This window comes from Dendropsophus ebraccatus, chromosome 9 (genome assembly GCF_027789765.1).
Source record: "Dendropsophus ebraccatus isolate aDenEbr1 chromosome 9, aDenEbr1.pat, whole genome shotgun sequence".
Taxonomy (NCBI): domain Eukaryota; kingdom Metazoa; phylum Chordata; class Amphibia; order Anura; family Hylidae; genus Dendropsophus; species Dendropsophus ebraccatus.
This window is the reverse complement of record NC_091462.1, coordinates 109,116,585-109,144,310: the sequence shown is the minus strand read 5'-3', so window position 1 is coordinate 109,144,310 and position 27,726 is coordinate 109,116,585. Positions and strand designations below refer to the sequence as shown.

Below are 27,726 nucleotides of genomic sequence, written 5' to 3'. Positions count from 1 at the left end.
AAGTGGTGTATTCCCCATCGCCCAAGCTGGATTCACAGCTTTGTACAGCTCTAAAATGTCCTCTGTGCTGCTGCAAAAAGGCCACACATGAGCACAGCATCTAAAGCAGGGATGGGGAACCCTCGGCCCTCCAGCTGTTACAAAACTACAATTCCCATCGTGCCTGGACAGCCTTGGTTTTGCAACAGCTGGAGGGCCGAAGGTTCCCCATCCCTGGTCTAAAGGGTTCTCAGATCCCAGCCACTGCAGTATCATCTGTAATATGCAGCCAATAACATGGGCTATGCTGCTGCGCCCATACATTACTATTCATGGATGGGTGATATATATTATATATATATATATATATATATATATATATATACACTGGAAGGCTGAGTGACAACCCTTGCAGACCTGTAGTGGCGGCCATATTGGTTCATTTACAATGGCGAGAGGCGTGATGTAAATAATTAACAAGGAAGGCTTTATTGTCTGCCAGTAGCATTGCTAATTGCACAAAACTCACTTATTACCCGCGCCCTCCCCTCCCATATACCACACTATTTTCCAATGACAAAACTTTGAATTATAAAACATAAAAGCCCCTCCCCTTTCACAATGCCCCTCCCCCAACACCCCCCTCCCCCAAAATGAACAATAAAAATAATCCAAAAAAAAAACAAAACAACAGGTTAAAGTCTGATCAGAGGGGGGGGGGAGAAAGCTACAGCGTGTGCGACAATCAGAAAACAGAATAAAACTAAAGGGGAATCTGCGGGAGTCATGAGAGTGTACGGCGGTGACGTGGGCTCTGCTGGTTACTGGCTGCGCTCTTCCTAATGTCCACACTACAAACCATGGGGGTCATCTCAAGCGTGTGTCTGTTAGGTGTTGGTATCATGCACATTTATTTAGCGGCTATCTGTTGTAATACTACAACTCCCAGCATACCGTTATGGCGTCCTAGGAGGCATGGATTTTCTAACTGCTGAGGGCCACTGCTATGGCCCCGAGGGATTTTAAAGGGGTATTCCCATCTCAGCTTGTTATCCCCATCTGCTGGGGGTCAGACCTCTAGGATCAGCAGTTGTACCCCCAGTGATCAGCAGTTGTACCCCCAGTGATCAGTTTGTTACCACCTATCCTATACAGCAAAGATGGGGAACCAGTGGCGCTCCAGCAGTTGATAAACTACAATTCCCATCATTCCTGGACAGCCAAAGCTGAAGGCTTTGGCTATCCAGGCATGATGGGAATTGTAGTTTTGCAATAGCTGGAGGGTCGCAGGTTCCCCATCTCTGATATAAAGTATAAAAAGCCGAGTTGAATACCCTTTATAGTAATCTCCCTAGTGCAGTGCTCCCCCACCCTGCGGCTCTTCAGCAAAATGCAAAACTACAACTCCTATCATGCCGTGAAAGCCGGGAGAGCTGCAGTTTGCATCAGCACAACTCCAATCCCAGATGGAATACTCCTTCAGTGTAAATCAGGTGATGTTTCTTTAGTTTCTTTGGGATGATGCACTTGGGACACATGACCTTCCTAAATAAGTCTAGAAACCTTCAGCTCCCTCCTCCTCTCTCTCTCTATAATATATATATATATATATATATATATATATTATATATATATCTCACAGGAAATCCAGCAGGAAGGCCCCCCCCCCCCCCCTTTCTCTCTTGTCCAAGCCTCACCACCATGTCTTTTTTTTTTTTTTTAGCTTATCATCTTTGCACGGAAAGGAAAAAAATAAAACTAACTCTATCCTGTCATTAAAAGAACTAAAAAAAATAAAAATAAAAAAAGCACAATAAAATCAATAAAATAAATAAATCGAGGCTCTTTAAAAGGTTTTCGGCAAGAAAAGCAAATGAAAACTATTTCCTGTGTCTAGCTGCCACTACTGAAACGGCTAAAGGCTCTAGGGGAGGTGAAGGTCTGAGAAGCGCCACCAAGTGGAACACTAGGGAACAGGCCATGCTCTTCCTGCAGAGAATCTCACACAATCAGCAAGCGCTGATCCAAACTAGGCGTCTCCAGCTGTTGCTAAACTACAACACCCAGCATGCCCTGACAGCCTTCGGCTGTCAGGGCATGCTGGGCGTTGTAGTTTAGCAACAGCTGGAGAGCCACAGGTTAGAAAGCACCACGTTAGAAGCTGCTAACCAGATCGTAGAGCAGTGTTCCCCAACCTGTTATTTCATGTCTACAACTCCCAGCATATTAGGGCATGCTGGGAGTTGTAGTTTCACAACAGCTAGTAAGTCCCCAACCTTGGAAGCTACTGCTTTACAGGATGCGCAGCAAAGCGCAGATAACTTGTGGTCTTTGTTGAGGTTTGGAGACCCCCACGCACTTACCGCAACCACGCATTTATAGTAGAAATAAAAAGCAAGTGATCAGAAAGCCGCTGACCGATTAACCCCTTATGTGAGACGGGTGAAGGAAATACGGGAAGGGGGGGGGGGGGGGGGGGGATCCTAAGAAAAAAAGAGGAAAAAAAAAAAAAGTATCTTGTGCACTGTACAACTAGGCAAATCATCTTCCGAGAAAGTAGTCATCTGGAGGACTGGCGTCTACAAGGTAACGTTCGTATGTCCTTCAGCAGTGAAGTGGATGGTCCTCGAGATGAGCATGCACTGAGGGGAGGGAAGTGGGGAGGGGTTCACTCCAACTACAAGTTCTGCGCACCAGGAGAGTCCACTTTGTAAGAATAGGTCACTACGGAGAGAGAGAACGGTGGAGGAACTGTCGCCAATAGTGCAAGGGCCGGAGCCAATCCAACACCGCTGCCCGGAGAGGAGCCGATGTGCCGACAGTTCACGGAAAACTAGATTCTGGTGCCAACGGTGGAAATGAAGAAAAAAGAAAAAAATATATATATATCTGGAGGGGAAAAAAAAAGTCAGAGGTGGACTGTGAGGAGTTAAAAACAAGGCGGAGAAAGGAGGATCCTGGACAATGAAATGGAGGAACTAGTGGATGTAGGCCCTGTAGACGGCGGACATGTCATTATCGGATTGGTCCAATGCTTTCGCTCTTTTGTAGACCTGTCGGACAGAAAGACACAAGGATCAGGTGGGATAATACTAAAAGGATAAAACTGCCGTTATCATCTGATTTAAAGTGAATCTTTAAAGGGGTACACCAGCAAAAAAAAAATCTTACAAATCTCTGTCACTTTCTGACACCAGTTGATTTGAAATTTACTTCTATTAAAAATCTCAAGTCTTCCAGTACTTATCAGCTGCTAATAGAACGTCTTACATGACATGACGGGCACTTTAAGAAAGGAATTCCTTACTGACCGCTCATCTGCTCCACAGAACTAATTCTGCAGACAGAAGACATGTTTCTGCTCAGCCTCACCTCATTGGCCGCGGCAGCCATAGGGGTAGGGTGGTTGACGGAGTCTCCCAGGGCAATGGCTAGCCTCAGGTCCTTCTGGATGTACTTGAGATAGAAGTCTGGTTTGAAGTTCCCCTGCAGGATGTCTGTAAGGAGAGATCTGCAGTCAGAGACAGGCTCACTTGTTCTTTGGAAGTAGAGCAGAAAATGAGGCCATGACATTTGTCATTATACGCCTCTCAGACAGGGAACAGACAGGAAAAACAGAGAAGGGGTGGGGGTGTCTTACTTTGGCACTTTTGGTCCAGGAAAATACTGGAGAGCTGGCTCTGGATCAGGATGTCCAGCAGGGTCTGTTGGGACTGACCGGTCACTTGCGCCAATGTCATTCCTTCTGCTATTGTGGCCATGAAGCTGCCCTGGACCATGTTAATAATCAGCATCATACGGGCTGCGTTCCCCACCTCCCCTGGAAGAGAGAAACCACGTGAGAAATACAGCGGCGTATACCATGTGGGAAATACAGCGGCGTATACCATGTGAGAAATACAGCGGCGTATACCATGTGAGAAATACAGCGGCGTATACCATGTGGGAAATACAGCGGCGTATACCATGTGGGAAATACAGCGGCGTATACCATGTGGGAAATACAGCGGCGTATACCATGTGGGAAATACAGCGGTGTATACCATGTGGGAAATACAGCAGCGTATACCATGTTAGAAATACAGCGGCGTATACCATGTGGGAAATACAGCAGCGTATACCATGTGGGAAATACAGTGCCGTATATATCGTGTGAGCTTCCAGATACAGGATCACCTCTAGATCCTCTCCAATGATATATCAAGGGGATAGGTCACTGTACCCCATAAGATCAACATACTCTGACCTCTGCCCCCTTTGTCCCACAAGATCAGCACAATCCTTTCCTTAAATACACTGTGCTGCTGGAAAGTCCTTTTTGCCCACTGGATGCCCCCCCCCCCCCCGGTCCATTACATACAGTGATGTTCTCACTATCATCATGAGTGGACATCTGCTATATTACTATAATCTGCCACTGAACAATACTCAGGCATCGGATGAGATTACCAAGGAAGAAGGAAGTCTTGCCCATGGCCTGGAAGCAGCTGCTGCAGTCTTCATAGACGCCTTGGTCTCCGGCTGCCAGGATTATTAACATGCCATCATTGGAGAGCTGCTGGTTACCGGCCACGGGAGCTTCAAGGAAGCGGCCGCCCCGAGATGTTATAACCTGGAGGTCAGAGAACAGGGGTGAGTATGCGAACAGACTGGTGCTATAAGATAGGGGCATGAAAACTTATATTTGCAAATATAAGTTTTCATGTTCCACTGTCTTTATCTGCCTGAATCATATGAAAACCAATATACATACTAAGAGACTTTACTTAGGCTATAAGATAGGGGGCCAGGCTCTCAGTCCACCCTCAGCCTTCTGTTACACATAGTACATACGGCCAGGTACCTGCGCCAATTCAGCCACAGTCTCTGGGTCCACCGTAGACATGTCCACGTAACACTTTCCTGGACGAATCCCTTGCAGCACGCCGCTGGGGCCCAACACCAGCTGAAAGCAGAACAAAGAAAGATGTTTAAAGGGAATCTGTTACTAGGTTCATTCCACGTTATATGAGGGCGGCATAAACTAGTGACAGAAATGCTGAACAGATCGGTGTATTACTTACATCATTCTGTTCAGCCGTTCTCCTAGTATGCAGGAGAATAGGATACTTGCCACACCCCTCCCCCCGCCCTCCAGCTGCTGATTGAAAGGTGACTGCCTATACACAGCATGGATAGATAACTGCCAATCAGCAGCTCTCATGAACATCCAGGACTACTGAGCACATGCACATAATGGAGAGGACTACTAATTGTCCATGTTATTTAGGAGGATCTCTCTGAATCAGCTACACAGAACAATGTAAGTGATACATCATTCTGTTCAGCTTCTCTGTCACTATTTTACCCTGCCTTTAAAAAGAGAAGCATAAAAGAGGAACTCCTGCAGACACAGGAAACCCTCCACACCACCGTCTGGTGGTCATCACTCTTCTACGATGGCAGCAGCTTAGCGGATATCATTCTCAATAATAGGAGACGGAAGACACTATAGTCATATACAGCCGCCTCCTCTCATAACCCATCCTAGTGATGTGGATGAAGGAGAGGGACCTATTCACAGACCCTGAGAAAAAAAACAAAACACAGACTATCTAGGTTTGATGTTAGTCCTTTGTTACAATAGAGGGTTTTGTATAACCTGGAATATACTTCCCACCCCTTCTGGGGGATATAACAAATGATAAGGAGGGAGTTGTATGAGGATTCCTTCCAATTCAGCAAATCCTCCAAGTAACATCACAATTGCAGATGGTGCCAGGGCGGGAAGTCTGCACACTGGGGGGAGTCCAGGAGGAGGAGGCGGCCACTCTACAGCGTTAGAAATATATTTTTTTTGTATAGTTTTGTGCTGACCCTCCTTCCCCAACTGGGACTTGTCCTCTCCCCTCCACATTTCCTTATTGTGGAACTGCGGTACTATGCAGTGCTCCAGCCTAAGGCTGCATTCCCCAGTTCCGTGATCCTAACGGACGTGGAATGCCAGTACCGGAGTCCCCCCGCGCCCGGACAGCATCTGTAATTAGATGCTGGGGGGAGACTGTATTCATAAGCGCCGCGCTGTAGTAACAGCACCGCGCGGCTGATTCATTACAGCGCAGCGCTTATGAATACAGTCTCCCCCGCTCCCAGCATCTAATTACAGATGCTGTCCGGGCGCTGGGGGACTCCAGTACATGCATTCCACGTCCGTGATCAGTCAGGATCACGGAATGTGGGAATGCAGCCTTAGGGAAGAATATATTCTTTTAAGGAGAAGTCCGGCCAGACCCTTTTTTTTTTTTTTTCAAGTGCTGCGGACGCGTGAGGTCCACTCAGCCTGTCAGTGGTCGAGGCGGGACCAGACATCACATGTCACAACCCATGCTTATGATTGATTGTTTTTTTGTTTAATCAGCACCAAAGTACCCCTTTAAATGTCAAATGAAAAACTGTAACCCCCCTGGTCCATGTGCACCAATATCAGGGGCCCCCGCCTCAGTACTTTGTGGAGCCTCCTATAGCTTCTATAACATCTGTAATAGCTAACAAGCTTCTTCCCCCCTCCTCATCCTCCATATGCAGAGGCCTTGTGCTCAGTGATGTCTGATGCTTCCTATAGAAATATTCTCAATGGGATGTAAATCTGGTGACCAAGAATCTCCCGCACGCTTCCGGATCTACTTCTCTACAAGCTCCGGGTCACTTTGCGATCAGGATCACTCACTTTCTGAAAAGGCCATTGATCACAAGATTTTAACATGTGAGCGGGAAGCATTCCCTTCCTAAAATGGCCCGGTATTTGTGGGAATCCATGATGCCAGGTACACGATCGAGCCTGCCAGTTTACAATGCAGGCGGCCAGCCCTACATCACTGACCTCCATGCCTCTGCGTATTACAAGCATGGTCTTTATACCACTGGTCCAATCCTTTCCACAGAACGCTCTCCCAAAACTATCTAGTCTCATCCAGATTCCTCTTAGTGCATTCTAGCTCCTTGTAATGAAGTGGAGTACAGCCAAGGAATCCTTTATTCAGTGCACATCTCACAGCTGGCAATAAAGCACATGTCCCAGCCCCCATCGTGTCATCCGGTAGGTGTCCTGCACTCACACAGGTATCATTCCTAGCTGTGCTGTAGTGAATATTTCCGACTGCGGCTCTAGATGTTTTCTATATGTGTTCAGGGGTCTGGAGCCATAGAGGTAGTGTAAGGCCCAGGAGGGGCAGCTCATAGGCCGCTAGCATTATACCATGTACAGAAGAACCCGGAGGAGACACACAGGGCTATGCAGATTTGCTGCAGTCTGTCAATTGTTCCAGAACTTTTACTGAACAATTTTTCAGCAGGGTAAAAATACTATTAGTTGTCTATAGAGCTGAACTAACACAATTAGGTACGGATTTTATCTGTAGAAGTGCTGAGATTATAAGTCAGACATGAGGTTAGAGGCTGTCAACGGCAAACAGCACCACTCTGTCCTCAGGTTGTGTGCAGTAAAGCAGCTCCATCATAGTGAATGAAACCAGGCAGAATATGACACAACCAAAGGATAACTGTAGAGCGGTTTTTGGAAGAAAGCAGACATTTTTCTAACACAAAGTCTATACTTGCAGAGATAACTCACAGGAGCAGAACGAGACCAAGATGCAGGAATGGAGACCCAAGAAACAGATAATTCATGCTGAGCCGCTGAGCACTGCTATGTCAGCAGTTCATTATGAGAGAGGTAAGCAAATACATAGCTGCATAAAAGACCCCATAGATAATAGCAACGTACATCCTTAGCTGCTTTGGGATCGGCCACACAGGCGAAGGTGATGTCGCAGGTGGAGACGACTTCTGCCGGAGTTCTGCCCATATGTGCTCCTTCCTGAATGAACAAGTCACACTGCAAAAGATGGAGGTAAGACGTGTGAGAGAGGAGAGAGAACAATAAAAAGAAGGTAACAAGGACACTAAACCTGCAGGTCATCAGCCTAATATCGAACATCCTTCCCCCCGCCATTGTACGTGACTCTTAACGGCCACCTCTCCTATGATATAACCTCCAGAGACGCCCGAGAACCATTATTATAAGATGACTGCTGGGGTTAGTGTCCATTTAAAGATGAAGTGAGCATAAAAATATATATAACAAAACAAGGCTACCTCCAGCTTTTCTACCAGTCATAGAATGGAGGGTGACTGTAGCACTATAGGGGGAGCAGGGCTGGACGTCACTTCTAGGAGGCAGAAGCCATACTGTGTTACATGATTCCCCTCAATTCCAGGACTATAAAAGTAGAGCTGGCCTTAAAGGGGTAGTCCACCCAAAAAAATTTTCTTTCAAATCAACTGGTGCCATAAAGTGCCAGAGATTTGTAATTCACTTCTATTAAAAAATCTTAAAGGGAACCTGTCACCCCCCGTGCCGGGGTGACAGGCTCCCGACCCCCCGTTAGAGCCCCCTATACTCACCTAATCCCGCCGGGTCCCGCTTCTGGAGGTGTTCGGGTGATGAAGATCTCAGCCGCTGCAGCCCGGCGCGCACGCTGAGAGATGAGTCCAACACCCATAGAGAATGACAGGAGAGTCCAGCGCTCCGTCATTCTCTATGAGCGTTGGACTCATCTCTCAGCGCGCGCCGGGCTGCAGCGGCTGAGATCTCCGTCACCCGACCGGATCCAGAAGCGGGACCCGGCGCGATTAGGTGAGTATAGGGGGCTCTAACGGGGGGTCGGGAGCCTGTCACCCCGTCACGGGGGGTGACAGGTTCCCTTTAAGTCTTCCAGTACTTATTAGCTGCTGTATGTCCAGCAGGATGTGGTGTTTTCTTTCCAGTCTGACACAGTGCTCTCTGCTGCCACCTCTGTCCATGTCAGGAACTGTCCAAAGCAGGAGCAAATCCCCATAGAAAACCCCTCCTGCTCTCCAGACTGGAAATAATACAACTTCCTGTTGGGCATACAGCAGCTAATAAGTACTGGAAGGCTTGAGATTTTTTAATAGAAGTAAATTACAAATCTCTGTCACTTCATGGCAGCAGTTGATTTGAAAGAAATTTTTTTTGGGTGGACTACCCCTTTAAAGCGTACCTGATGCTACAGCCGCTACCGGATCAAGGGTGACTGTCTCTTGTAATCTAAAGGTTTATGCATCCATGATAAGGAACCACGCTTTAATGGAAATATGTGCGACATCTATTCTGATCCAAGACAGGTTTCACTGTCATGGATACCCATCCAGATTGCGAGAGAAATTCACAGCGGATCCGACAGAGGCTCCACTGACAGATACGCCATCTAGAGCATTTCCCAGTAAAGATAAGTAATAGAGCCATTGTTACTGTCACATTACTAAAGGGATGCCAGAAGCTGCCCACACAGGATCCGCCATCGACAGTCACCATCCCAGATCCTATCAGATGACATTTGTGATCTGGGATAAAGTTAGTACAATATAAACGGATGGCAGATTTATATAATGTATACGGCTGGTTTCTAAGAAATGTGGGTGACCATCAATGTGGCTGCCATTACAGCGTGCCAATCCTTGTGTCTGGGGAAATGATGCTGAGCTGCACCCATAAGATCTAAATAGGGTCCATACAACGCACAAACACGTCACTCAGCTTTCTCAGACACTTGACTGGTAAGTCTGCCATGTTAAGCAGGGATACCGTTACCAGGAGGGTCTATTACTGTCCAGCCATAATTTATATTCCTCAGAAAGCTGGGTTGTTTCTGGACTCCTGAACGGCAAAGTGCCTTTCTAAGCCTGGACAACCCCTCTAAAGGGAATGTGTCACTACGTTTGTGCCACCCTAAATGAGGGCAGCATAAACTAGTGACAGAAATGCTGAACAGATTGGTGTATTACTTGAATCATACTGTTTAGCCGTTCTCCTAATATGCAGGAGAATAGGATTCTTGAAACACCCTTTCCTCCGCTCTCCAGCTGCTGATTGACAGGTGACTATATACAGCAAGGATAGATAACTGCCAATCAGCAGCTGGTGGGCGGCATTTTCTGCTTCTCATGAATATCCAGGACTAATGAGCACATGCACATATTGGAGAGGACTACTTATTATCCATGTTATTCAGGAGGATATGTCTGGATCCGCTGCACAGGACAATGTAAGTGATACATCATTCTGCTCAGCTTCTCTGTAACTAGTTTATGCTTTCCTGAGATAGGACAGTATAGCCTTACTGACAGTGTCTCTTTAAAGACTATAAACCTTGCTGCACAAGGATGTGGAAGTTATAACAATAATCATACGGACTGTCACCCAGTTTTCCAAGGAACAAACATGAGGAGACGACTCTTGACTTATTTTTCCTCTTAAGGGAAATGCTCTGTGGTGACTGAGATGAAAGGAAGCGTCTTTACCTTGCTGGTGTCATCTTGATCCCACACTTCACTGTGAATTCCTCCAGACGTGTTCTAGTTTAGAGAAATAACGGAGATTGATATTCTCAGGGCCGTCTCCACAGTAACAGACTAAGACGTCACAGGTCAGCCCTGCTGGGTCTGAACACACGGGGCGCTGCAGTGATTCCAATGAAGTATGAGATCACACGTGATGCGTGATGCGTGGCGCCACCGTTGGGGCGGGGGGAAGGGGGGATACAAGCCCCGCCCCCAGTGGAATACTAAAACCCTCCATAATAGACACCACTATGAAGTCCTCCCCTTCATGACAGGTGCAATGCACTGAATGACACACAATAAACGCTCTAGAGTGGTCGCTCAGTTGGTTACCTTCTCTGCAGTCCGGTTCCATACAGTCACCGTGTGACCCATCTTTAGCAGGTTGGATACTATGCCGCTGCCCATTAAGCCCAAACCGAGAAATCCAATCCTAAACATAAAAGAAACAGATCAGAAATCAACAAGGGAGGGGATAAGGCTGACCGGGCATGGGGAGGTGGCGGGATCTCTTACAGCACAGAAAATACGTGGCTTCCACATCTGTGTAACGCCAACAAATGGGGTAAAAGGTAATAACTCCGACCATCCAATGCAGTGATGCCCAACTAAAATAACCATCAAGCCTGAAAAGCCAGAAAGGTGCCCATGCATGATGGGAATTGTAGTTCTGCAACGATTGGAGGGCCACTGGTATGTAATGTGTATAATGGCCTCCTGGATCTCCCTAACAGCTGATACTGTGAGAGAGGGACTGCACATGTTCGATTTCAAAATCCAATTATTTTGTTTTTGAGGAGATAAGTCAACACGAGTCTGGCAGCAGCTTTCTCCTCTGCCCAATAGAAAACACATGCACAACTGGTCAAGCCAAGCACCATATATATGGGAGGGATCAAGAGGGGTAGCTGTCAGCCAAACATTCATAAGGTAGTCTGCAGAAGGAACACTGAGTTAAAGTGTTACTGTCATTTCCAGTAACCTATGACATATCACTGAGCGCACCAGGACTCACTGCCGAGATCTATTGCAACCCAGAGATACAGTCAGAGTACAGGGGTGGAAATGGTGGGCACTCCGCTCATCGGCCAGCAGAACAAATTATTTGTTTTCTACATAGGCTCATGGATAAAGTTGACAGCCAGGTTCACAGTGGGTCTCAGGGGCGAGATCCAGTGCAAATCAGTAAATTTTGACATGTGTATTTTCATTCAAAAATATTTCTGGGACCTAAAAGTGCCATCTAATCTGCTTTGGTTATATTGTAGATATTGAAAAGTGAGGATCTTAGCAAACTATTTGATCAAACAGAGTGTACCATGTCACCAACGTTACGGTGTCCTCAGAGACATGGTCCCTACTCTAGCATTCTCACACTAGCAATGGCCTCTCCTGGGCTGAACAAACCAACAACTGGGCAGATAGGAGCCAAATAATCTCTTTTTATAGTCCTCAGTCATGGTCGTTTTTATAGCACCCTTGGGACATGGGTGGAGTGCAAGCCAACAGGAGGTAGCCACACACCCCCTGTTGCACTTTTTGGCTGTACTTAAGCCACAAGCAGCGTGCAACTTCCAGTGTGAACAGAGGAATAGAGGTGCTGCCAAGAACCAAATGTGGTCACCAGTAGGCTATTCTCAGTCTATTAAACTTAGAAAGTCCACCCAAGTATACATCAGCATATTTGCCAATATCCCTACACTTCTTGGACATATGGGAAAAGCGTGATGTGAATAGGACCCAATGTGTCCGTGTCCCCCAATGACATGTGAGAAAATAATTCCTCAAAATACTGAAAACATTATAAAAGCTGTAAAAGAGTTATCCAGCGCTACAAAAACATAGCTACTCACCTCCAGAGACAGCGCCACTCTTGTCTTCAGTTCAGGTGTGGTTTGCAATTGAGCTCCATTCACTTAAAAGGAACAGAGATGCAAAACCTGTACCCAAACTGGAGACGCAAAACCTGTACCCAAACTGGAGACGCAAAACCTGTACCCAAACTGGAGACAAGAGTGGTGCTGTCTCCGGAGGAAGTAGCCATGTTTTTTTGAATACTTTTGAGCACAGAATAACCCCTTTAAAAGGAGGCTGCCCAAAAAAAAAAAAGAATTTTAAGATGGGTCATGCAGGCAAGTATCCCTTATTTTTCGGGCACCTGCGCCCCTTTAAATACATTTTAACTTTTGCCGAGCAATCCCTTTAACAAGTCTTCAGTTGTCCCTCCCAGGTGCCCGTACAGAGTGCTGGACACATACTTCTTATCTGTGGGTGTGATGTTGCCATTGATGGCTGTGCTGTCTGCTGCCTGGATTGAGGTTGAGCCAGTGTCCTGTGAACAGAAAACGAGACTGGTGTCAGTACCGGAGAAGGGACTGAATTAGAAGTCATGTGATGGGGGAAATGTCCTCACCTCTTCTGATACTTTCAGCCGTTTGCTGATGGCCTGGTATGTGACGCTGGGCTGGGGACAGAAAGAGGTGATCAGTGTTGTGTGAACAGATCTGTATCCAGCTACCACCAACCCCGCCAAGTGCCCATAATACCCAACACAAGTCATCCTCTGCCGACAGTAACGTATAGCAGTATACAGATGCAGATATGTCGACACTGTAGTTGCAGAAAAAGTCAGTGTGATGTGTCAGGAGTTTTTACTAGGTCCAGGACCCTAACCGATCACTGAAGCATAAAGCTTAGCACTGTGTGAAACACCGTCAAGGATTAACCCATCACAGCTGAAGGGGCACATTTCTGAGCCCATGAACTTTCAGGATATGAGTCCAAGACAGCAGAAGTCTCCTGAAGCGACTGCTACATGTTACCCAAACCCCCCCTCCATACCTTCTTTAACACCATCTCTGTGCCGAGCGTCCTGTGCCCGTGTAGCAGCCAGCTGTCACCTGCTGTGTCCTCCTGCAAGGAGAAACAATGAGCGGATTATTCTGATGCAACCGCACCCTGAAACGTTACCGGCACCATTGTGACTTTCCATCCCGCCTTACAGGGATTATTAAGCACACAGGTGTATACAGCTCCTCCGTATATCTATGCGTCTCCATGATAACAAGCCCTGCAGGCATACTATCGCCTAACACTGCAACTATTACAAGTCTCTCCCCCTTGGGCCACCGGACAAATGTCTATCTACCCCCCCACCCCCAAGATAAGTGAGGAGAGAAACATTGCGTATGGGATATTAATTGTCCAATCCTTTTGTTCTCAGAGAGAAGCCGCCATCCCAGGTTTCCGCCAGCGGTGTACCCCTCCTTGATAACACAAGTGGAACATGTGTGGAGGGACGGGGAGAAATGGCCATCAGCCAAGCCAACATGGGGTCACCAGCAACTGCAGCTCTGGCTGTGTATGACTGCAGTCATCTGTTACATATAGGGCTATAGATTTTCATGGGCACCCTATAAAGTTGTTGAGGGTAAGAGGCTCCCACAGTATCAACAGTGCTAAGGTTCCTGTACACTTTATACCTATGTCAGCCAAGCCCAGTCTGTGATGTGTGGGGCGCCGCCGATTCTCCCCTGACGGACATCAGTGGAGGAGATGGTGTCAGGAGTGATGGAAGAATACCTGCCCAACCCTTTTGTTCTCAGAGAGATAAGCCACAGCCAAAGTTGTCTGGCTGAGGCTTAACCCTCCTCCTTTTAAACCAAATTCATTCAGACAAAATGATCTTCAACTTGGAGCCCATGTGGATTATAAATCACATATCTGGTCCAGGGGTCATGTCATAACTGGCTCAAATTGTTGCCGTCTCTTTCTCATAGGCAGCACACCTGCTCCAGTGCATAAGCCGTACAAAGTCACCTGAGCTCTGTTTTCTGCTGGAATGCCCCTTTAAGTGGTAACTAAATATATCTATAAATAATATTGCCTTGTTTAAAGGGGTACTCTGACTCTTCTTTTAAAACAACTGGTGTGAGAAAGTTATTCAGATTTGTAATTTACTTCTATTTAAAAATCTCTGATCTTCCAGTACTTATCAGCTGCCGTATGTCCTGCAGGAAGTGATGTATTCTTTCCATCCTGACACAGTGCTCTCTGCTGTCACCTCTGTCCATGTCAGGAACTGTCCAGAGCAAGAGAGGTTTTCTATAGGGATTTGCTGCTGCTCTGGGCAGTTCCTGACATGGACAGAGGTGACAGCAGAGAGCACTGTGTCAGACTGTAAAGAATACAACACTTCCTGCAGTACATACTGCAGCTGATAAGTACTGGAAGACCAGAGATTTTTTTTTTTTAAAGAAGTAAAATTACAGATTTCTGTAACTTTCTAATACCAGTTGATTAGGAAGAAAAAGATATTCACCAGAGAGCCCCTTTAACGTCCACAGATCAAACATGACATTTTCTACTCTAGTGACACCCAGAGCTGCAGTCACAGTAATGTGCAGTATCACCCCCTTCACCACAGAGAACTGCATTGCCACAAGTGTATTCTCATCTGCTGTGAACACTACATCTTCCCCAATGCACAACACCAGAGGACACTGTACAGTCAGCCACCAGGGAGTGGTGTACGTGATGATAGAGATACGGACGAGAACGTTGCCTCTCTGCACCCTGCGGATAACTGTCGTCTGATGCTAAAAGCAGGAGAGGACCAGGAATGGCCTCCGCAGTTGCTCTTGCATGCTTGGGTGCGGCCTACCTTCTGGGTCTGGCTGAGCAGGAAGTGGCGGAAGTGAGGGTCGTCCGCGGTACGCTGAAACCGAACACAGAGAGAGAAACTGAGCTGCTTCCCTCTACAGCAGAGGAACTCAGGCTTTACCACCGCTCTGCAGACAGAGCAACAATCTGCAGACCTCTGGGCTATACTTACATAAGTAGGCACACCACTTTGAGATAAAGGAGACTGGTACTATCCCAATATGGTGACCGGAGGAAACCCTGAGAGGGTGGTCACCGAAATACACCAGCTTACAATGACTAAAGGATCAATGTACTCAGAGGAGAAGACATCCAGGGAGGGAATGGGGTCCGGACTGTAATGATATCTTCTACAGCTCACTAATGGACCTCACCTTTAATTTTCTCACTCTATTTGTATTCCGTGAACTGGAACAATCAAGTTTAAAATAGTTTGGATTTATTGCAGTTGTATCCAGTCTAGACAATGCTCTGTGAGCTAAACACATCAGCAGCACAAAGCCCCTGTCCTGTTGGATGTAACCACAAGTGCAGTTTCCTTTCTCACCACTAGGCCTAAAACAAAGCTGAAACTTCCTGTTCTCTATCTACCGCAGCCTCCTCCTCATCACAGACAGAAGACAATTGGCCTCCCTCTCCCTGTGGAATAACATCTACAAAGGTCACAAAACATACCCAGAAACCTTTGCCAATTTATATAAATAGGACAGATCCTGTCTGTTGTTGCCTGTGTCCATTGAGGTGGGCTGGAAAATCTCTAAATGCTGTTTAGAAGATGGACGCCACTTTTTATTTATTTTTTTAAACTTTTCTAATTTGTCTCTGGCTGATCATAAAGAAAATCTAGGCGCCATTTTCCTCTTAATAACCCCCCCCCCCCATCGTCTATCAGAAAGTAGCAAAAGTGTTCAGTAATCCTTCTGTTATACTGATAATAGTGTTAGAGATATTACGTCCAGGACCTTTATTTCCCACAATGCTTGGGGAGGGGGTGGATGAAAACAACGTCCACTTACCTCTCCGGCTCCAGTGCTGGCACTTGAATTCCACCACTCTGGTCGCTTCCTGATCTTGAGACGTGACAGGCCTGCTCACCCATTCAGCAGCTGTAGCAGAGTTTCGCCTCTGTGTGGCTATGCGGGTCTGTCACGTCTCATGACCAGAGTGGTGGAATGCAAGTGCCAGCGCTGGAGTCAGGGAGGTAAGTGGCCGGTATTGTTTTCATCCACTCCCCGGGCATTGTGAAAAAAGGGGTCCCGGCCCGAATACCAAGCTTTTACAAATATAGCAGACAATATCCAGAATAATAAAATAGCTGTCCTGTTATTATGGTAACTAGTGTCCTCCACTCTGGTGCCCACCCCTGTGCACTGGTGACAGTGGGTGTGGAGACAGATGAAGGCCTCACCCCTCCACCTCAGTATGGACAGGAGCTGAGGGACCCCTGATCTATTCTTACCTCGCTCGTGGGTGGGGGCCAGCTAAACCGAGACACAGTCTTCATTGCTAGCTTCTTCAGTGAGCTGGGCTGGGGGGATGTGGTGTCCTAATAAAACCAGGGGGGGAGAACGTTAGAGAAAAGCCGGCAGTGACCCCCACTAATTCTTTAAGGCACCGCTCCTAAAAACGGGAGGATTTCTCTCATCACTACTACTGCCTACAGGGACGACGATGCGGGGCAACCATCATATTCAGGTTTTATATGAAAACCACCCTGATTTAAAACTTCTCACAGCTGAGGGTTTGTTACAAATGCATTCCAATCTAGACAATCCTCTGTGAGCTAAACACATCAGCCCAAATCTCTTATGGATTAATAGTTTGTTACAATGTATCGGCCTGAAGTCCAGACTTAGAGGTTATCGTCCAGCTTATCAAATCTGATGCACTATCCTCAGGACTAGGGATGAGCACAACAATGTGTTCAAGTCGGATCATTCGGCATTTGATTACCTGTGGCTGAACTTGGATGAACTTGTTGGACTTAAGGTTATTATTATTTCAACCTTATTAACCATGTTACTATGTATGCAGCCCTAGGGAGTCCAGGAAAACATGGATACAGCCTATAGATGCTTGTGTTGACCCCTGGCATCCCACTGATCATTTGTTTGAAGGGGCCGGTGTGAAAGCAGCATTCTGGCAAATGCTTACATGTACTCTGTTCCCTAGATCCGAGCAGGATAACCTCGCAGTCCCTCAGACCTCACCAGAAGCGGAGTACATGGAGCATGGTGGCTGTGATACTTGTGAGAGTGATGTCAGACCAGTGACTTATAGAGGGAGATTTATCAAGCACAAGACTAAAAAGCTTTAGGAGCCTGGACACAGTAAGTATAGCTGTTATATAGCAGCCTTCAGGAGACTGGACCTGGATACAGTAAGTATTGCTGTTATATAGCTGCATTCAGTAGAATGGGCCTGGATACAGTAAGTATAGCTGTTATATAGCTGCCTTCAGGAGACTGGACCTGGATACATTAAGTATAGCTGCCTCCAGGAGACTGGACCTGGATTTCTGGTAAGTATAGCTTTATTTTATAGCATATAAATAAATAAATATAATAAATGTATATTGCAAACTGCTTTATAATAAATCTACTGTTGATTTAGAAGTTGAAAGTTATAACGACAGGGACACTTTAAGATCACAGGGAATTGTTAAGAACACAATCTGGTCTGTCAGATTTCTAAATGCTGAAATGAGTCACTCACAGGGTTGTCTAATCAATAAAAAAAATAAACAAGCCCTTCGCTGTGAAACATCTTAGGTCTGTACAGGTGCGCTGAAACACCAAGTGCATTGCTACAACTAGTTCTGGACCCCGGAGGGTGAAACATGGCATTGGGCTCCTCTTTTGTGACCCTGTGTTTTGCTTCAGCCCCTTAAAAGGGAAACGGTCAGTTAGAAAAGACACCCAAACTGCTTACATAGCTGTAGAAGTAGAGAGACTATATATACACATCTTGTAGCTGTCTGAGACTGCAATGCTTTGTATTGCTGCACACTATGTTGCCCTGGACACACGTCTGACACGTCAGAGCGGCAATATAGCAGCCTCGGACATCTACAATAAAGGTTTGGGTAGGCTCCCTACTTACATACTGTAGCTGTGTGACCATGTAAACAATCAAGGATGTCTTTTCTAGCTGACAGTTCCCCCTGGAAGGGAGAGACAATCTTTATTATATACACCTGAAAAACTCCTGGAATCTCCAACTTGTTGCTCTCAAGCTGTTACGAAAGTGCAGGTTTTGGTTTTGCAACAGCTGGAGAGCCATTTACTGATCTACAGTAAATCTATGTAGCTCCTCAAGAAGCTGCCGGGGATTCAGGAGTCTTTCAGTGAGCGCTGGGTATGTGCTGTGCACCTTTTCTTCCTTTGGTGGTCTCCCGCGTTTACGTGGGCTCTGGTCACGAGATTTTTTTGAAGGTGAACCGGCGGCAGAATCTGAAGACTTCCTCTTTCTTTCTCCGGCTGGCTTCTTAGATTTGCCTTCTTTTTTGCCTTTGTCATCGCCAGAGTTCTGTGGAAACACAATGACAGTGACTATGTGAAGAATCTCCCATCTATAAAGGAGACAGACAATCCCTCATAGTGATGAGGCTGAGCAGAACGTACAGATAAATCCCCAAAACCCAGAGAGCAGATTTTATGGATTAAAGGAATTTTATATAACTGGTACATTAACCATTAAAAGGGACATATAGCTAGGATGCACCAAGGCTTGTGATTGTGGGGGTCTAACCCTAAACCCTTTCAGCACCAGGACATGCTGAGAACAACCTCAGATGTACTGGAAACAGAAGCGGTTAGTGATAGCTGGGCACCCGCTGCTACTGCCAGGACCCAAGCTGCGCTCAGATCTCAGCAGTTAACCCTATAGATGCTGCAGACAGTGTGACCACAGCATCTATAGGGAGAAAACTCTGCCCACCAGCTGCTGAACAGAATGATGTAAGTAATACACTGATCTGTTCAGCATTTCTGTCACTAGTTTATGCTGCCAACATTTACGGCAGCACAAAGGTAGAGACAGATTTCCTTTAACAACATATACTTATTAGTCCTCAGGCTCGGTAGCACCGATCCCTGGTCCCGCTGCTGGCCAATAGCTGTTATATTTGACTGGAATTTGGGTACATCACATACCTGGCTCTTCCAGCTGCAACGTCGTGGCCCGGCTGAACCATTGCCTGCTCAGCCAGACTGGGGCAGTATTCCACTCCACTGATTGGCTGAGCTGGCAATCACTCAGCTGGGTACGTGAAGTTGCAGCTGGACTTGGGAGCGGTGCTATCAAACACGAGGATATGCAACTATACTTTGTTACTGCACCCTCCTGCTTTTAGGTTTTTTTCTAAAAATGTTATGGAACTTCTCCTTTAAAAGTGGCGGTGTCATGAAGGAAGCCAGGTCTATAGTGATGCGTTATGTTAAACGAAACATTTTCAGATTTAAAAACATTTCCTAAGATGTATGGTATGAAAGATCAATCACTAATTCCCCATGTGCTGCTCCGTGCCATAACCTGTCGCCCTTGGTTACAGCCCGCCACGAATCTGGGGTCACTCATGCTCAGTTCAATCCCAGTCACATGATCTGTCTCATTAATACAGTTCGGTTTTCACTTCACATGCAAACAAGGGGGATTGTGGGAAAGTGTCTGCCCTGTTGCCTGGCAACCACAGGGTCACAGGTCAGAGAGGAAACCAGGAAGTGATCAGACTCATAGGGAAGAAAACGGGCACAGTGATGTAAGTTGCTTTACTGAAAACTGCATATTTTTTTTCTACTTAACATGTATGCGATACACATCTCACTTTACCCTCTTTGTTTTGTGACACTGCCCCTTTAAGTCCCCTAGTGGGACAATAAAACATAAAAGTTTAAAAACAAAACTAAAAAAAAAAAATAGATCTCTGTTTGTTGTCAGTCAATGGGACTGTGATACTAACCCAATAACCCCCTCCCTGCCCCTCCCTGTCCAGGAATAACCTCAGACACTAGAGAGCCTGGCACTAATCCAGAGAACCGGTCACCTACCTGCTCTTGTCTTGCCTTCACTTTCTTTATGAACTCCTCCACCGCGTCCACTGCTTGCTGGAAGCGCTTGCCCTTGTTGGCTTTGATCATCTCCTCCTTGTGGGGGTGATAGGGCTTCAGCTGCTCCACCTTAATCCAGGCGCTGAGAGGGAACACAACACAGTGTAAGGTTACAGGCTGCGGCACACATCACTACAGTATGACCACCATAGCTGCTTTTAATCCAAGATCTGTCCTGGGGTCCGTTCGGCAGGTGATGCAGTTATTCTCCTAATTTGACACAGGACTGCAAGTTTCAAAGTTGTCTTTTAGGACAATAACTGCATCACCTGCCGAACGGACCCCAGGACAGATCTTGGATTAAAAGCAGCTCTCTGACGGGGGGTGGAGGTGGGGATTGTGGGTACAGAGTCGCTTAAAGCACTTCACAAAAAAATATTATTGGCCCCTGCCAGGCGCTGGCACTCACCACAGCTGATCGGTGTCCCAAGCGCCGTTCAAATCCGCCGCAAGCTCACATCAGCCTCTACAGTGACTCCTCTTCTGTCTCCTTTGATTGAATGCCGGAAGTCATGCGCTTCCATAGAGAATCCATTGAATCCGTGAGTTCCAGCGTACAATCACAGGAGACAGAAGAGGAGTCACTGCAGAGGCTGATGTGAGCCCGCAACAGATTTGAACAGCGCCCCAGGACCGGAGCGAAGCCGCACTGCAGGATAATTTTTTTGTGAACTGCTTCTTTAAATAACTAAGGACTCCAGTTTCACACAGTCTATTCCCACTGGAGAACCCTGAAGATCTGATACCTCATTTACATAATAAACAGAGGAAAACATTAGGAATCTCAAACCTCAACGATTTACTATATCCAAATGGAAAGCTATCTTCCATATCTCTACAAAACTTACCCCAAAAGATTGGTTTAGATGTCTACAAATCTACCACTTCATACATAAAAAGCAGCAACCCAACAACGCTAAATCAAACACCTAACCCAAACGCATCCACAGAAAGGTAATAACCTTTACTACAACCTACTGAATGCAAAACAGACACTGAAGATCACTGCACGGCAAAAAGACCAGAAGACTGGGAACGTTCCTAAAGGCCCATACAAAAAGAAAAAACACCAAAAAAACAAAAAACAAAACCTGAAGCTCAACATATATATATTTAAAAAAAAAATTATATACATCTACACTGGTACTTTATCCCATCAATATGACACTGCATGTTACCATAGATCCTTGCTGGAGAGAATGTGGTAGAGTAGGAACCCTTCTCCATATATCCAGGGACTGCACCCATATCTATCCCATCTGGAAAGCTACTAACCACACCAACAATGATCTCACCAAACCATCTACTAAACCATCACTAAAACCAGAGACCACACTCCTGCACATACCCCTTCCCTCCAAAAATAAGCCCTACCCAGAAAATAATCCCTACCTTGATATTGTAGGGTTTCTGGAATAGGCCTAAATTATAGGCAACACTTCAAAATTAATATAACACCCAGTCTTATTTTTGAAAAGTGAGAAAAAATCCCCCCAGCTTCAGAACCATCATCACAGTCCTAGTATGGTCCACAAAACTAATATTACATTGGAAAAATATATCATCACCGCGTATGGCTAAGGCCGTACAGCTCCCTAACGCTGCTGTGAAACAAAAAAAACTTCTCGCCAACCAACCCCATAACTAAAAGAACTAAACTAAAGAACTAAAAAAACTCACCTCAGATAACATGGAACATTATCCTTACCCCACATCCCGTATAAGTAGAGACGAGCGGATTTACAGTAATAGGGAAGTGCTTTGTTATCGCTGCTGCCTGATAACTCACTGACGCTCCATGCCGCAACTCCTCCCTGGGTGCTGGGAAAAGCTGGATCCAGTCCTGGGAAACTGGGAGGCGCTCCCTTAGGACTGAATATAGCTTTTTCCGACACCCGGACAGAAGCCGCACAGAGAGTCAGTGACTTATATGGCAGCAGCTGATGAGCTGATTGCAGATTTAAGCAGGTGCTTCCCTATTACTGTAAATCCACTCGTCTCTACTTAATATCACAATGCATGTAAAAACTCAATAAAATGTTTAAATATAATATCACAACACATCAGACACAAATCTATACACATTTTTTCTGCTTCCGTTATAGTTTTTAACGGTTTTTTTTAACACAGGAAAATCACATGACCGTGTCCTACCATGTTGTTTGAACTATGACAAAATAATACTATTACTCTCTAATGTGAACTACTTCCTGTAAGTTTTTTAAATTCTTGTTGAAACCAATAAAAAATGTTATATTAAAATTTTTAAAAAAAGGAATTTTTGCACCATGATATTTTTATCTGTACGTTTTGATTGATTCCTATCCCCCTTTTATGGGATGTGATGGGAAAAAAACTACAATTCTGGCATCTGGTGTTTCTGTTGCTGCCGCTCACCATGCAGGAGCAGTAATATTACAGTAGGTCACACAGCTCTGCAGGAGTCAATACAAACTTTTTTCCTTAGTCCTGTTCGGTCTCGCCGTCATACTTACTGATCTTCAGTTCCAAAAAATTTCACGAACAAGCACTTCTTTCCACGAGGCTTCTTTAAATCCTTGGGCGGATTGACGATCTGTGGATGGAGAAAAAGGGAGGATGAGGACGAAGCCCAAGAGATGGACATTGTCTCATACAATATAAAGTGGAGCTCTGGGGCTATATACATAAAGGGGAGGCCTGAGCATATACAGCAAAACATACCATGGTGAGTGGCTGATGGCAGCTGACAACATGAATCTCATGCTGTATAGTATATAGCTGTAGAGTACCTGTTCTTGGAATGTATATAACGGTATGTCTGCCCACAGTTCCTGACCTCAGGCTGTATAGTATATAGCTGTATAGTACCTGCTCTCGGACTGTATATAATGGTATGTCTGCCCACAGTTCCTGATCTCGGGCTGTACAGTGTCTGCCCACCGTTCCTGATCTCGGGCTGTACAGTGTCTGCCCACCGTTCCTGGTCTCGGGCTGTACAGTGTCTGCCCACCGTTCCTCATCTCGGGCTGTACAGTGTCTGCCCACCGTTCCTCATCTCGGGCTGTACAGTGTCTGCCCACCGTTCCTCATCTCGGGCTGTACAGTGTCTGCCCACCGTTCCTGATCTCGGGCTGTACAGTGTCTGCCCACCGTTCCTGATCTCGGGCTGTACAGTGTCTGCCCACCGTTCCTGATCTCGGGCTGTACAGTGTCTGCCCACCGTTCCTGATCTCGGGCTGTACAGTGTCTGCCCACCGTTCCTGATCTCGGGCTGTACAGTGTCTGCCCACCGTTCCTGATCTCGGGCTGTACAGTGTCTGCCCACCGTTCCTGATCTCGGGCTGTACAGTGTCTGCCCACCGTTCCTGATCTCGGGCTGTACAGTGTCTGCCCACCGTTCCTGATCTCGGGCTGTACAGTGTCTGCCCACCGTTCCTGATCTCGGGCTGTACAGTGTCTGCCCACCGTTCCTGATCTCGGGCTGTACAGTGTCTGCCCACCGTTCCTGATCTCGGGCTGTACAGTGTCTGCCCACCGTTCCTGATCTCGGGCTGTACAGTGTCTGCCCACCGTTCCTGATCTCGGGCTGTACAGTGTCTGCCCACCGTTCCTGATCTCGGGCTGTACAGTGTCTGCCCACAGTTCCTGATCTCGGGCTGTACAGTGTCTGCCCACAGTTCCTGATCTCGGGCTGTACAGTGTCTGCCCACAGTTCCTGATCTCGGGCTGTACAGTGTCTGCCCACAGTTCCTCATCTCGGGCTGTACAGTGTCTGCCCACAGTTCCTCATCTCGGGCTGTACAGTGTCTGCCCACAGTTCCTCATCTCGGGCTGTACAGTGTCTGCCCACAGTTCCTGATCTCGGGCTGTACAGTGTCTGCCCACAGTTCCTGATCTCGGGCTGTACAGTGTCTGCCCACAGTTCCTGATCTCGGGCTGTACAGTGTCTGCCCACAGTTCCTGATCTCGGGCTGTACAGTGTCTGCCCACAGTTCCTGATCTCGGGCTGTACAGTGTCTGCCCACAGTTCCTGATCTCGGGCTGTACAGTGTCTGCCCACAGTTCCTGATCTCGGGCTGTACAGTGTCTGCCCACAGTTCCTGATCTCGGGCTGTACAGTGTCTGCCCACAGTTCCTGATCTCGGGCTGTACAGTGTCTGCCCACAGTTCCTGATCTCGGGCTGTACAGTGTCTGCCCACAGTTCCTGATCTCGGGCTGTACAGTGTCTGCCCACAGTTCCTGATCTCGGGCTGTACAGTGTCTGCCCACAGTTCCTGATCTCGGGCTGTACAGTGTCTGCCCACAGTTCCTGATCTCGGGCTGTACAGTGTCTGCCCACAGTTCCTGATCTCGGGCTGTACAGTGTCTGCCCACAGTTCCTGATCTCGGGCTGTACAGTGTCTGCCCACAGTTCCTGATCTCGGGCTGTACAGTGTCTGCCCACAGTTCCTGATCTCGGGCTGTACAGTGTCTGCCCACAGTTCCTGATCTCGGGCTGTACAGTGTCTGCCCACAGTTCCTGATCTCGGGCTGTACAGTGTCTGCCCACAGTTCCTGATCTCGGGCTGTACAGTGTCTGCCCACAGTTCCTGATCTCGGGCTGTACAGTGTCTGCCCACAGTTCCTGATCTCGGGCTGTACAGTGTCTGCCCACAGTTCCTGATCTCGGGCTGTACAGTGTCTGCCCACAGTTCCTGATCTCGGGCTGTACAGTGTCTGCCCACAGTTCCTGATCTCGGGCTGTACAGTGTCTGCCCACAGTTCCTGATCTCGGGCTGTACAGTGTCTGCCCACAGTTCCTGATCTCGGGCTGTACAGTGTCTGCCCACAGTTCCTGATCTCGGGCTGTACAGTGTCTGCCCACAGTTCCTGATCTCGGGCTGTACAGTGTCTGCCCACAGTTCCTGATCTCGGGCTGTACAGTGTCTGCCCACAGTTCCTGATCTCGGGCTGTACAGTGTCTGCCCACAGTTCCTGATCTCGGGCTGTACAGTGTCTGCCCACAGTTCCTGATCTCGGGCTGTACAGTGTCTGCCCACAGTTCCTGATCTCGGGCTGTACAGTGTCTGCCCACAGTTCCTGATCTCGGGCTGTACAGTGTCTGCCCACAGTTCCTGATCTCGGGCTGTACAGTGTCTGCCCACAGTTCCTGATCTCGGGCTGTACAGTGTCTGCCCACAGTTCCTGATCTCGGGCTGTACAGTGTCTGCCCACAGTTCCTGATCTCGGGCTGTACAGTGTCTGCCCACAGTTCCTGATCTCGGGCTGTACAGTGTCTGCCCACAGTTCCTGATCTCGGGCTGTACAGTGTCTGCCCACAGTTCCTGATCTCGGGCTGTACAGTGTCTGCCCACAGTTCCTGATCTCGGGCTGTACAGTGTCTGCCCACAGTTCCTGATCTCGGGCTGTACAGTGTCTGCCCACAGTTCCTGATCTCGGGCTGTACAGTGTCTGCCCACAGTTCCTGATCTCGGGCTGTACAGTGTCTGCCCACAGTTCCTGATCTCGGGCTGTACAGTGTCTGCCCACAGTTCCTGATCTCGGGCTGTACAGTGTCTGCCCACAGTTCCTGATCTCGGGCTGTACAGTGTCTGCCCACAGTTCCTGATCTCGGGCTGTACAGTGTCTGCCCACAGTTCCTGATCTCGGGCTGTATAGTGTCTGCACATAGTTCCTGATATCGGGCTGTATAGTGTCTGCCCACAGTTCCTGATCTGTGTTCCTGATCGGCTGTACAGCAGTATAGAGTCCCCCACAGTTTGGGATCTTGGGCTGTATAGTATATAGGGCTGTACAGTATTAGCCCATTGCACTGATGGATGTGACAGATGCCACAGACCTCCTGCACTTGTATGTCACTCACCTTCCCAGGCCACGGGGGATACCGGCCCAGTTTTCCCCTAAAGAGAAAGAAGAAGAAGATGGAGGTGAGTGAGATGGAAATCATAAAATATAACACTAAATATACAATCCCCCCCGGTATGTTACCTGGCACATGATGGCTCCGCACTGCCCCCCACAGCTCACGCCCTACTGATCCTCCACAGCCCCACACTAAGAGCAGCCCACTGATCCCCAACACACAACCAGGAGCCCCCTCCCCACTGATCCCCAACACACAACCAGGAGCCCCCTCCTCACTGATCCCCAACACACAACCAGGAGCCCCCTCCTCACTGATCCCCAACACACAACCAGGAGCCCCCTCCCCACTGATCCCCAACACAACCAGGAGCCCCCTCCCCACTGATCCCCAACACAACCAGGAGCCCCCTCCCCACTGTCCCCCCACCACAACCAGGAGCCCCCTCCCCACTGTCCCCCCACCACAACCAGGAGCCCCCTCCCCACTGTCCCCCCACCACAACCAGGAGCCCCCTCCCCACTGTCCCCCCACCACACAACCAGGAGCCCCCTCCCCACTGTCCCTCTCACCGCCACCACAACCAGGAGCCCCCTCCCCACTGCCCCCCCACCACAACCAGAAGCCCACTGCCCCCCCACCACAACCAGGAGCCCCCTCCCCACTGTCCCCCCACCACAACCAGGAGCCCCCTCCCCACTGTCCCCCCACCACAACCAGAAGCCCCCTCCCCACTGTCCCCCCACCACAACCAGGAGCCCCCTCCCCACTGTCCCCCCACCACAACCAGGAGCCCCCTCCCCACTGTCCCCCCACCACAACCAGAAGCCCCCTCCCCACTGTCCCCCCACCACAACCAGGAGCCCCCTCCCCACTGTCCCCACCACAACCAGAAGCCCCCTCCCCACTGTCCCCCCACCACAACCAGGAGCCCCCTCCCCACTGTCCCCCCACCACAACCAGGAGCCCCCTCCCCACTGTCCCCCCACCACAACCAGGAGCCCCCTCCCCACTGTCCCCACCACAACCAGGAGCCCCCTCCCCACTGTCCCCCCACCACAACCAGGAGCACCTGGCAACAAACCCAACAAACCTGGAGCCCCCTTGCTGCTGCCCCCCCCCCCCCCCCCGCCAATACCCAGAATGCCCCTCCCCACTGACTCCCCAACAACCAGCACTCCTACCCCACACAGACCCCTAACGACCGACCCTCTATCCAGCCTGACCCCCCCAATACCGTGCACCCGCAGGGAGCCCACGCCGGCAGCACGTCCCGTCACGTCCCCCGGAGCCCTGTCACATGACCGCCCCTCCGCCGCCCGCACTCTCCATGAGCAGATGGCGGCCCCACAGCGCAGCACTCACCACACCAGGTCTCCTTGTCGCAGACTCACTGTCGCCGCCATCTTACCGACACAGGCAGAGCGGGGAGAAGGATGTGGGGATAGGAAGGAATACTGACCGCGCAGAGGATGCCGGGAAAACAGGAAACACCCCCACCCGCCGTGCTCGTACCCTACGCAGCTGCAACGGCCGGCCTACACACGTCACACTACGCCACTCACGTGACCGTGAAGAACCAATCCGCGTCTGCCTTCACTTTCCTGACTCCACCAATAGGAAAAGGCGGGAAGGCGACTCACTGGCTAGGGCGTCCCGTCAGAGAACAAAGCGTGGCCACGTGACCTGTCAGGGCGCCAATTGGCTCGAGGGCGTCACGTGAGGCGGCGTGC

General features: G+C 48.3%; 1 protein-coding gene across 3 annotated transcripts; it reads right to left on the bottom strand.

The window, feature by feature from the left end:
• Positions 1-445: 445 nt before the first annotated feature.
• Positions 446-27,536, bottom strand: GLYR1 (glyoxylate reductase 1 homolog). 3 transcript variants are annotated; one of them, XM_069984299.1, is made up of 17 exons: positions 27,359-27,536; positions 25,994-26,030; positions 22,643-22,722; positions 20,088-20,229; positions 18,412-18,567; positions 16,499-16,585; positions 13,219-13,290; positions 12,791-12,841; positions 12,636-12,709; positions 10,711-10,810; positions 10,339-10,392; positions 7,742-7,852; positions 4,823-4,924; positions 4,429-4,591; positions 3,620-3,799; positions 3,352-3,476; positions 446-3,032 (listed from the first exon to the last, which is right to left on the bottom strand). In XM_069984299.1, exons 1-17 carry the CDS (start codon positions 27,397-27,399, stop codon positions 2,958-2,960), a joined length of 1,650 nt encoding a protein of 549 aa, XP_069840400.1. In that variant the 5' UTR covers positions 27,400-27,536; the 3' UTR covers positions 446-2,957. The 3 variants fall into 3 exon arrangements, with proteins under 3 accessions (XP_069840400.1, XP_069840402.1, XP_069840401.1); XM_069984301.1 differs by lacking the exon at positions 16,499-16,585; XM_069984300.1 differs by lacking the exon at positions 10,339-10,392 and having other exon boundaries at positions 27,359-27,535.
• Positions 27,537-27,726: the final 190 nt, after the last annotated feature.